The sequence below is a fragment of the Phytophthora parasitica genome (genome assembly GCF_000247585.1).
Source record: "Phytophthora parasitica INRA-310 unplaced genomic scaffold supercont2.2, whole genome shotgun sequence".
NCBI classification, from domain to species: Eukaryota; Oomycota; class Peronosporomycetes; order Peronosporales; family Peronosporaceae; genus Phytophthora; species Phytophthora nicotianae.
Genome location: NW_008648988.1, coordinates 1,118,163 through 1,129,795, shown reverse-complemented (window position 1 = coordinate 1,129,795; position 11,633 = coordinate 1,118,163). Strand labels below are relative to the sequence as shown.

Here is an 11,633-nt window from a genome sequence, read left to right as displayed (position 1 = left end):
TATTCCGTACAAGAGTGCGAAGCGACCCAAGAATATGGCAAGAGGCTCCTACCGTATTGCGCAGTCCAAGGATGAACCTAGCATGATTGCGGTGTCGTGGATGGACAACCGTCCCGTACACTTCATCGCCACTGGATGTAGCACCGAACCAGCAACTCTGTCGAGGCGTGAGGGCTCCGCAGTTGTTGATGTCCCAGCACCTCGTCTTGTGAAGGAGTATCAGGACGGCATGGGAGGAGCAGACGTACACGATCAGTTGCGGTTACAGAGATACTCAATTCAGGTCTGTTTTACTCTTATTATTCTTAACCGGTATTATCCAACGATCAACTGACCTACACGTAACTTTTATCCTGTTTTGTACAGGGCGCCATGAAAATGCGGAAATATTACCACACCATCTTTCTTGGACTTGTTGACATGGCTCTGATCAACGCTTTTATCATCTTTCGTCGCGTGCAAGGTGATCGTACAACTGGTCCAGCTCAACCAACCCATGCGCATTTTATGCGAGTAATGCAGATGTCGCTGCTGGCTGTCGGTGCATCCGACTTTGAAGGTGACTTATCGGTTCGCGCGCTCACTGACACGCCTGTACCCCCGTCCCCGACACCGAGATACAGACTATCGACAAGTCATTCAACGAAGCAAGTCGAAGTGTACCGTACGACGCGGGGAAAGAACGGCAAGGAGTCGAGAAAGCGTCGACAGTACGCCTGCAAGGTCTGCTCATTACTGCGACCGGCCAAGAATCCGTGGGAAACTACCTTCTATTGCTTCGAGTGTACCGAGGCAAGATTGGCGGGGACACCCGATGACAGTTCAAGTGCTAAGGGCAAGATCTATCTCTGTCAAAAGGTGCGACAGCACGATCCGACTGCGGCGACAAACTCGGCCACCTGCAGCCAAATTTGGCACGAGCTTTGGGGAGGTGGCGCTAACATTCCACCTGGGCTCAAGTCGATCAGGCTGCGTGCTCCAGTAGACCAAGGAGCACAGGCATCCGACGGACACGACGATGTTTCCAGTGTTAGCTCGGGTGCCAGGTCGGGTAGTGATGGAGGATCGCCAGCTGAGGGTATTGTGGAGCCCGCAGTGATCTAATCAAATGAATGCATGTATACTTGTGAATGATGATATTTGTAAATTTAGACTTTTTTCTCTACGATTACATGTGCTGTTGTCGGCGAATACAGGATACAGCATCACTGGTGTGAAAATTACACTGTACCGCACACTGTAGATAGCTATCAAAGATTGTGATCTTCACAATCCTGAAAAAAACTCCGCAATAGTTAACACAAGTCATTTCGTTATCCTGTACAATACAGGTTAACTTGGGCCCAGAAACGCGGGGCTAGAGGGGTTAAGTAGCTGATGGCGGTTATCTATTCTCTCTTGGTAGGTGCAATAGATTACATTACAATTTTCGGCAGCCCTGGGGGGGGGGGGGGGGGTCAGCTGTCGTCTTAGCTGAAGGTTCTCACAATGTCATGTCGATTTAGGTTAGAGATACTACCGAGAAGGCCTTTCCAGTGTAAATTATAGTATGACTGAGGTCTCTAATGATCTACTTCTACGGAAAATGTCGTACAAAAGCGCGAAGATCATGTTCACTTTTGTGGAAGGCGTTTGTATAAAAAGCATGATGCTTCATACTTAGTGCTTGCGGTTTATTGTATCCTAGAAATCATTCCCACCAAGGATCGAATCCATAAGATTTTCCTCCTCGTTGCTAAGTACTGAAGCACGTGCTTGAGAGCTCGCAGATAGCTCTTCGTTATGTGGCGTGAATTGCAGTCGGCCAATGCCCACAGGTGCACTGTGAAGCAACCGCCTCGATGCAAATTCTCCAGGCCCACCAAATGTCACGGGCGGTAAGCCGGAGCCTCCAATAGCCACAGGTGCCGATACCTCCACCGCAGTAGCATGCACAGTTTGCGGGCGCTCTGCACCACCAGACCCCACGCCATCAACGAAACTCTTCTCAAGTTCCTTGAGCGTCACGGGCTTGACATCTTGAAGCCGAGCCAGCACGAATTCCCGGCCAAGAAGTCGTTGAGCACTCAGTGCAACATCTGCAGCCGAGCGGCGAACACGAGCACTGCTGTGTGTCAAGCCCTTGCTAACCGCATCAAGTACACGCGATGCTCCTAATCCATCAGCCTGGAATCCAAACTCCGGTACTAAAAGACGGAGCAAGTGCATTTGAACCTGTGGGTCACACGCGCTGTTGCCTTCGCCATTAAACACACAAGAGAGCACATATCGAAGCGGGTGACGGGCGTTAGGAAGCCTTGCCAGCTTGAGAACTCCACGACACGCAGCACGAGTCGTCCGAGTGTTTGGCTTCTGCATCGCTGCCAGCAACCGCAGCAAAGTCAGTAACGTCACATCACGCACATCCGCCCCACGCCATTCAATACGAGGACCATAGATCTTGACGAGCGTCGCGTAGGCATCCAACGCAGTGTTCAGAACAGGCGCAATGCTGTCTCCAAGTGCACGGTGTAACAGCGCACTGTACGCCACAAACGTGCTCTGAGTAGAGCTCCCGAATGTCGGTCGAGTGTCCCGCAAGTCTGACTTGGCTTCAATCATAGCTTTCTCGACGTCTAGTAGAGCCTCCTTTCTGTCGCTCCACGTCTTACTCGAGAGCTTTCGCCAGCACACAGGACCTACGATATTCTGTGCATTTAACAGCGAAGTCTCGAGCAGTTTAATGCTCGACTGAGCGTCTTCCTGAGGAACGTCCACCAGTTCTGCAGGAGGAAAAGCAGCCTCGTCATCAACGTGCTCTTCGGCCTGGTTTATAGCAGCACTGCCTGTCACTGCTTCCTCCGCGATGGCTGCTTGTTGCTGCTCACGCTTAGTCACCAACTCGTCAACACGACGAGTGATTACACGGAGCATTTCCGGTTTGACTGCTCCAGCCCGAGCGAGCTGGGCCTGCCAATCTGTCGAATTCCCAGTCCGAGTCTGAAGATCTGCTAGAATCTCGACCGCGACTTTGCGAGTTTTCTCCTCTGCGATCTTAAGACTTGGTGCTACAAACTCGAGCACACTCTCCACGGTCAATTTCTGCTGAGATGAGGAGTCAGCCGCGGTTGTAAGACCGAATTCCTGCATCAAACGACGTAGCGTTTCAAGCTTTCGACGAGGTGGAACTTCCCGTCCACTTAAATGCAGTAACAAGTGGGGAAGCGCTCGCAAGGATCGAAGTCGAGCGATACGAACCAGCGCCTGTGTAGCCTCACGCTGCGTTCGCTTGTTGGAGTCTCCTAACTTCTTGACTAGAGCACCCACCAGAGTTGACAATTGAGTGTTAAGAACTGCAACGCTCTTCGATTCAGTGTCGACACGTTCGTCGGGAAGGACACGAGCAAATTCCTTGAGAATTGCACGGAAACACTCGAGTGCGCAATACATGACAGGGGCAACTCGGTCCTCCACACCGCATTGTGCAGCTGCAAGGGAAGCGCAGAGTAAGCGCTGCCGTGTAACTGGGTCGGCAGTAGAGACGTTGGCCTGCTTCACTGCTAGCTTAATAGCATCGAAACCATCTTGTCGGTCACCCCATGGATCGGCGGCCAATAAGTTCACAATCCTCTCACCGAAAGCGTGGGTGATTAACGCTCCTGTATCCACAGTCTTTGACTCTGGTTCGACGTCTTCATGGACTTGTTGCTCGACTCGGGGCTCCTCTTCAAACGTACTTGCGCTAGGCTCGTCAACTTGTGGGGAGTACGGAGCTGAAGATGAAGACAAGATTGGTGTTTCAAAAAGAAGATGGCGTCGGCCTCCAAAACTCCGTAGTGGAGGGTGATCGGAGTTATCGTCTTCTTCACGAATCTCGTGAAGAGGAGGGTGAGGCAAGGTGCTACCTTGCGAGGCTATTGAACTCATCATGTCAACGCCAGGTCCAGGACGAACACGTTTCATTGGAGACGATAGTGGTTCATTAACACGTGGTGTTGCAAGTTCAGTATCCAGAGGTTCTTCCTCTTCCTCACAAACATCGTCACACGGAGTATGATTTTGCAGCGCCGGTGGAGTAACCCCGATGATCATTAGATCGACATTCTGCAGCGTTCCTGAAGGATCCATTGGATAGCTATCAAATGCTTCGTCGTGGCATTTATCTTCTTCATCGCCATCTTCAGGAACGCAAGAAGAAGCTTCTAGCTGCTGATTTCCTTCACCATTGTCGAACACTTCTAGCGTATCGTCTTCGTTTTCCTCGGGTGTCTCTGTAAGCAGTTCTTCTGGGATATCTCCAGTCTCCTCTGTTTCGTGAGAAGCGGTCGTTTCTGTTTTATCCTGTTCATCTTCTTCATCGACATTGTCTTCCTCGATCTGTTCTGATGTTTCAATGCATTTCTGGTTGTACTCCTCGAGACATTGCATCACACTGATGGTACTATCTGTCTCAAGTTCATTGGTAACGCTCTTTAAAGCAGGCACCGACTCGTCAAATTGCAGCACCGAGATCAATTGATCATCTCGTGAGGGGCCCTTGACTTTTACTTCATCGTTTTGCGATTGATGCTGCTCAGGACTTAAGTCCTCCTTGTCCGTATTGTTCTCCTCCTGCTCAATCTGCTGCTGATCTGGGATTTCAGGCTCGGCTTTGATCAAATCCTTTGGTGTTGGTGAAGCCACAGCTGCTTGCTTCTGAAGACCAAAGTTTTTCACCAACCTGCTCTTAATCCTGCCAAGTAGACCTTTCTTCCGAGCTGGAACAGTATCTGTGTCATCAGTTGCTGCGTTCGAATTGTTGTCAACGCTAGTTGGAGTCATAAGTGTCGGTCCAGGCATTTTCCCCAACTTTCTCCGATGTACTGTAGTGCGGTAGCTGTCTTCGTGTTGGTTGCCGATCGCTAAAAATGAGCGTGTGTCGCGGCGGCAAGTATTTTGTTGATTTAGGTTTTCATTGTCCAAAATAGGATAAGTGGCGTCGGAGCGAAACGGATTCCATTCTTTCAACCGCTTAAAAAAGATGACACCACTGTTTTTTTTTGTCAGCGCGTCTGCATCAAGCTTCCATGTATTTCTGGTAAAGTGCTTTTCAACGCGATCAATATTCTGCTATTTGTAGGAAATTTCCTAGATAAGCGCACGGCAAATATTAGCGGGAGTCTCGACTCCACATTCAAGCGTTCCAAGAGTAGTGATGGCAGACGGCACTCCAGTGCCTGTCATCTCGACGCTTGAGGATGCCAGTGCCTTGCTGGACAAACTTCGCACACTCACTTCCAACATCAGCGAAGCAGCAGCGAGCCCAACGCTAAAGACCGAGCAAGACTACATCGCTGGAGTGGTGCCGCAGCTCGATGAGGCTACTGGCACGTACCAAGGTCTTGCCACTTTCCTACGCGAACACAAGCGCGGGAAAGCTGAAACCAGCGGCTTCCGTGACGTACAACGAGCTTTCGTCAAAGTGATGCAGGATTTGCAGAGTGCTCAACGCCAAGCTGCTGCACGTCGTGAAGCGCTGTGTGACGCTGACTTCCTGGCGGGCAACGGGTCTGTAGCCATCTCGGCGCAGGAGATCCAGACTGCAAAGGAAGAAGTGCTCGAAGCTGGCGAGATCGCACAAGAAGCAGCAGCCGTCAACGCACTATTCCGCCAAGTTGGAACTCTAGTCAGTGAACAAGGTCACGGCGTGGACCAGATTGTCACCAAAGTGGAAGCAGTTCGAGTCGAAATCGGCAAGGGCGTCGACGAGTTGCAGCACGCGCGTCAACTACAGCGCGAAGCCCGGCAAAAGTACCTCTGGTATCTCTGTCTATTCGTACTGATCCTCGCTGCAATCATCATCCCTCTCGTGTTCGCACTCAAGTAACCACAAAAAGGCAACTTCAACTTGCCTTTATGGCTACAAACCACTGCCTTATAGAGCCACTACGTATATCTAGCGTCACATCTAAACAGCACACCGGCATATTACATAAACCACACATCATAAAACATCTATCATTTCGATACATTTATACTCTGCATTAGTATGCTCTTGACCTACTGTCCGACCGTTAGATTTGCCGCCAGCGAGAGATCCAATCTGAAATCTCCCGTCAAAGCCGCCAGGAGTAGCTCCCCGTACTTATCGCCCCAATGCCCGAGATGTCCGCCCCCGCCGCCCACGAGGACGAGACGATTCCGTCGCCGTCCACCGTGGGCAACACGTTCATGCGTCAGTACTACCACTTCCTGGCCAAGGAGCCGCAGAGTCTGCACCGCTTCTACAAGGCTGAAAGTCGGTGGTGCCATGGCCTGGGCTCGCACATGGAGGAGCCCATTGCTGGTCAGCGCGCAATCAACGACCAGATCCTCAAGCGTGGCTATGCCGGCGCTCGTGTGGACTTGGACGCCGGCTCCATTGACTGCCAGAACTCGCACGGTGGCGGTGTGCTTGTGCTGGTCACGGGCGTCATGACGCTGCGCAGCAGTCCGACGCCCAAGCCGTTCGTGCAGACCTTCTTCTTGGCTGTGCAGCCCAAGGGCTACTTTGTGCTGAATGATTGTCTGCGTTTCCTTGAACTGCCTGGCGCGGCGCCCGTCGAGGTTGCGCCTGAGGTTAAGGAAAAGGAGAACGGCAAGACGGAGACTCCCATGTCGCCTGTGAAGGAGGAGACGCGTGTGTCTGCGTCGCCTAAGAAGGTAGCGTCGCCTGTTAAGACGGTGAAGACTACGACCACCAAGGTGGTGAAGGAAGCTGCTCCTGCGTCGCCAGTTAAGGCCACGGCTACTGTTGCCTCCTCTCCGGTTAAGAAGACCACGACTACTACCACTACGACTACGACAACAAAGGAGGTTGAGACTCCTGCTGTTAAGACGCCATCGCCGGTTAAATCCCCGGTTAAATCGCCGGAGAAGTCCCCTAAGAAGCAGGATAAGGCACCGACTCCTGCGTCGCCCGCTGCTGCTCCCGCGGATCCCGTGGTGGCTACCCCAGCGGAGCCGGAGAAGCCCAAGACGTGGGCTGCGCTGTTCTCGGGCTCCAAGCCTGCCAGTATCACGCCCACTGCGCCAGTTTCGGCTCCTGTGAAGCCCTCGACCCCCAAGGCTGCTCCTGCCCCCGCTCCGACGTCGATTACTCCGGCTACGAATACCCCAGCGCCCGAGAAATCGCCAAAGAGCAAGGCTGGAAACGGCAAGGAGAAGGAACACAAGCGTCTGTACAGTTTGTTCATCCGGGACGTGCCGGCCCAGACCCGTGAGAGCGACCTGCGCGAGCTGTTCAAGGGCTACGGATCCATCGCCGGAGTGAGCGTCGTGGCTCAGCGTGGCTTCGCGTTCGTGGACTACTACGAGCAGGAGAGCATGCGTGCGGCTCTGGCAGAGACCAAGGAGTTCAAGGTGTTTGACAAGGTTCTCCAGGTGGACGAGCGTGCTGAACGCAAGGAAGGACAGCGTGGCAGCTTCCGTGGCAACGATACGCGTGGACGTGGACGTGGCCACGGCCCCAAGAGCGGCCGTGGTGAGCGGAAGGAGCGTAACGGAGACGAGGCCCCTTCGTCTAACAAGGGCGAGCGACGTGATGCTCCGCGTCGCGAGAAGACGGGCAACCGCCGTGGTGGCAAGGTGGACGCCACGTCGCTCAACCGGGCGGAATAGAGCGGTATATTATGTGCAGCAGCCAACTTGTAGGACACCAGCGGTGAAGCTCGCAAGCTACCAGCTTTCAGATCATCAAGGGTACATACACATGGGGAGAGTCGACGAAACCTGTTACGATCGGTATCCGGCAAGCAACGCACTAGGTAGGCAGACAAACACAAGACACAAAATGAGCAGAGGAGATACAAGAGAAGAAATCTCCTGTCGGCTCGATAGGGTAGAACAGCTAGCAGAGGAGCTTGGTAAACAGAAATGATACGAAACCAACTCCGCTGTGAACTTTTGGCACCGGAACTCTGGGCCTTGACTTTATATCGCGTGACACTGTATGAAGAAGCTCTGTACTAAGCATCGAGAATCTGTCCGAATCATTTTGTAGTTAAGTGCTACAACATAATTCCGGGTCTTGGCAACTACTCTTCAGAACTACACGACATCTCGTATTCATCTTTCACTATGAACTCGTTCCGCCTGAATATGCCTCCAAGACCAAGTGACTCCTTCAGCGTGCTATCACGACCAACTTTGCTCGGGAGAATGACGTATGAATGCCCCTTACTTGTTTTCGGTAACTCGCCACCATGGATGCGACGATTTGTCAGCTGATTGAGGTCCCAGAGCGCCTCCTATTCACTTTTGCTGAAGATATCGGGCAACGGTGCACAGACCGCGACGAACTTCCACGAGGGCTTGTCGGAGTGAAAACGAGCTGAAGACATCACCCATGGTCGGATTGCCATACTTGCAGGGAAAGATATACGATTCAGCGAGTTTCATCGCCACCACATCTAAAAGTTTGCGGCACGAAACTTCGGTGCTCATTTTCTTGTACTGCATTTGCTTCTTGGCAGACCCAGCTTCCAGCGTATTTGGCGAAACTACCAGCACGTGAAGTTCACCCTCACCCGGCTGATAATCCTCTCCGAACTACTTGTTATTCTTAAGATAGAGCATTGTCTTTATGTACTCAAAGCCTTGCAGTGTCCATGCTCATCACAGCTTGCGGTTGCCGCGTCATTCTCGTCAAGCCACACATCGCCCACCTCCGTTTTTTTCTTAGCCAGGAATAGGTGCATGTCGCTGACTTCAGTTTGTCCGTCATATTCTTGATCGCCATCTTTAAATCCTCCACCGTGCTGTCTACGGGAATTTCGACCGAAAAGGGGCTTCCCCCGTCACCAACGATCGCACAAAAGAGCTTCACCATCTCGATTCTGGAGTGACGAAGAAACATTCCCATTGTTCCAAATACTGCAAAGCTTGGTTCGAGCTAAGGGGGGCAGGTTTCATCCCCTTCTTCTTGCTCTTCAGCACCTCAAACAGAATTGCGGTGATATGCTACCAGAGTGGGGTATTTTGCTTTCATAACCTTGTTATTTCTAGCTGTCACCCTTCTGCTTCCTAGACAGATGGACGGTGCGATCTGAATGGAAGAGTTTGGCATGTGTGGGTATTAGATAATAGAAGAGGTTGAGCTGAGGGGATAAGTTGTGAAACTACCAGATAAGCTAGATCACTTTTGGATTTAATTTTGTGGAAGGGTTGCCCAATATGAAGCAAGCTCTGTCAGCAGATAGAAAGTGAAGTTGGGAGGTCAACATAGGGCCCTTTAAGCTGAAACGTTGGTGTCGGTTGAAAACAGTTTTTGGTGTTTCATTTGGGCAGTTGCCAGGCTATTTGAAAATGAAATGAGCACAGGTGGCTACCTACTATCAAGCTTATTCCTCATTCAACAGTCGACAGCTCACGTTCATCTTTCACTTCACGAATGAATGCAGCTCCTACACCGAGCGACGCTGCGACACTCTGTAGCATTTTCACGCCAGAGAGAATGATGTATGGATATCCTTTACTCGTTTTCGGTATCTCTTCATCACGACCATAGCGAGTTGTACTCCAATTGAGCCTCCAGAGCGTCGTCCATTCATTGTGGTCGAAGAACATGGGCAGCGGTGTTTTCGCCAACCGCTTCCGATTTTTTTTAATCGAAACTCCCATGAGGGATTTTCAATTACGCGAAAGACATCTTTCATGACAGGGAAATTAATACCTAGCTTGCAGTGAAACTCGTACAAGCCGGCGAGTTTTTTTGCCACCAAATTCAAGAACTTGGGTGACGAAGTTTGAGTGCTCGCACCGCTGAATCGCCAATGCTTCTTAATAGAAATGGGTCCCTCCTGATTCGGTGCCACCACTAGCACGTGAAGTTGGCCCTCACCCGGTTGGAAACCCTCCCCGAAATATTTGGCATTTCTAAGATAGAGCATTGACTTCCTGTGCTCAAAGCCTTGCGGGTGTCCGTGCTCATCACAGGTCACAGCCGCCGCTTCATTCTCAAATAATTTCAATCACCGACTCGTGGGGTTTTCCAGGAAATAATCTCGGATGCGGTTTGTAATGAAAGGTTTCTAAAGACAAACATAAAATTTAATTCTCAGTAATTATTTTTATATTTATTTCCGAGTTTTTATGAGGCCTCTGAATGAGTATGTACGACTTAACGACTAACCAACATCCTTTTAGTACCATTTTCGATTCGTTGTTTCTGATCACTATACACAGTACAAATTCCAGGTGGAACGAAGTCAGAGAAAGCTTATATCTGCAAAAGTGATTTTATTTGTGAGTGTTGCCTGTGTCGACATCCGTGCCACCTCAAGCTGAACGCGAGATTCTAGCGTGAATATTACGATAACACGCTTGATGGATTCGTTGTTTTGTCAGTCAAGTCTCCAACGCGATTGACAGAAAGGTAATTGATGTTTTGTATTCTACTCCCCCTGCACACATTCCGCATCTTTGAGTAAGTCGGTGGTGGTCTTTCCTTTGTCAAACTAGCTGATGCAACAGAATTGGCTCGGCGTCACTAGCTCACTACGGATATCATCTCCGGAAGCACGGCCATGGCTAAAATGATGCCATCTCCACCAATCACGCTCATCTGTAATATAAGACAACCACGGCTACAAGAGCTACAGTGACGACAACTACGACCTCAGCGATCTCTATAATAGTACTGATGCCGACGACAACGGATATCAACCCGAATGCTTATGGACCAACGGTAATAAATAGTAGCCGGACTAATATTTATATTAATACTCATCGATTGACAACCGCTATGGCTTTCAAATTACGCCTCCGCATACCTCGACTGAGTCTGCCTCTTCGAATCTTGTTCTTGATAGAGTCGGTGATCGTGCCCGATGGTGCCTAGAACGTCAAACCAGTCGAGGACCAGAGCAGGACAGAATCAAAAGCGAAGGGTGTGTGAAAGGCAATCACCACCGACAACTGAAAGGTAAGGATGAATATAGTGCTCTTTCCGGCAGATAGTTCTACAGATTTGCTCCGTTGCTACTCAATTGTGAATATTAGCCTATCATATCTCGTCTCTCCTGAGTTTGAGCCACTGATTTTGTTAGGCTAGGTGTACAGCTTCCGACGCTTTCCGACAAATATTTGTCGGAAGCTCAGCCAAAATATGTATATCTCGATACAAACATGAAGTCAAAAAATGTTCTGAACATATTCAAACGGTTCTTACAAATCCGAGAGTAGGAGAGGTGAAAAGGACGTTGGTAGACAGCCACTTTCAAAAAGAGAAAAGACACGCACATGAGCCTCTCAGCTTCTGTACCAACAAACACGCAAAAGGTACGCGCCACCGCTATCAGCGTGTTCAAGCAAATGCTGGAGCTTGAGGTTGTTAGCATGGAATTTGTCCACGCTAGCATTCTCAAAGACGATTCTGGCAAACGTCTTGCCGCAGCAATGAATCGATTCGGCTATTATCTTCCCACAAATGAAGGTAAGAACGGTAAACTAGCACGTAACAATGCGTCTTCGTACTATAGGAATGTGAAACTTTGGCTATTCGACTCGTACCCGCACTTACGTGTTGCTACTGAATTGATAATGTTAAAGCAAGGTAAACTCGTAAAAGGCCTTCCCCGTGCCTGGTGCCCTTCCGCTGTTGGGACCACGAAGATTCATAACACCTGGTAGCTTTG

General features: G+C 50.4%; 4 protein-coding genes across 4 annotated transcripts; 3 read left to right on the top strand and 1 right to left on the bottom strand.

The window, feature by feature from the left end:
* Positions 1-34: 34 nt before the first annotated feature.
* Positions 35-1,104, top strand: PPTG_02408 (hypothetical protein; the record flags this gene model as incomplete). Its single annotated transcript, XM_008893483.1, has 2 exons — positions 35-283; positions 367-1,104. The coding sequence occupies 2 exons, from the start codon at positions 35-37 to the stop codon at positions 1,102-1,104; spliced, it is 987 nt and encodes a 328-aa protein (XP_008891731.1).
* A 519-nt stretch (positions 1,105-1,623) lies between these two features.
* On the bottom strand, positions 1,624-4,818 carry PPTG_02407 (hypothetical protein; the record flags this gene model as incomplete). The annotated part of the gene is made up of 1 exon (XM_008893482.1): positions 1,624-4,818. The coding sequence occupies one exon, from the start codon at positions 4,816-4,818 to the stop codon at positions 1,684-1,686; it is 3,135 nt and encodes a 1,044-aa protein (XP_008891730.1). The 3' UTR covers positions 1,624-1,683.
* A 355-nt stretch (positions 4,819-5,173) lies between these two features.
* PPTG_02406 (hypothetical protein) lies at positions 5,174-5,845 on the top strand (the record flags this gene model as incomplete). Its single annotated transcript, XM_008893481.1, has 1 exon — positions 5,174-5,845. The coding sequence occupies one exon, from the start codon at positions 5,174-5,176 to the stop codon at positions 5,843-5,845; it is 672 nt and encodes a 223-aa protein (XP_008891729.1).
* Positions 5,846-6,031: 186 nt separating this feature from the next.
* On the top strand, positions 6,032-7,991 carry PPTG_02405 (hypothetical protein). Its single transcript, XM_008893480.1, has one exon. It carries the CDS (start codon positions 6,115-6,117, stop codon positions 7,615-7,617), a length of 1,503 nt encoding a protein of 500 aa, XP_008891728.1. The 5' UTR covers positions 6,032-6,114; the 3' UTR covers positions 7,618-7,991.
* Positions 7,992-11,633: the final 3,642 nt, after the last annotated feature.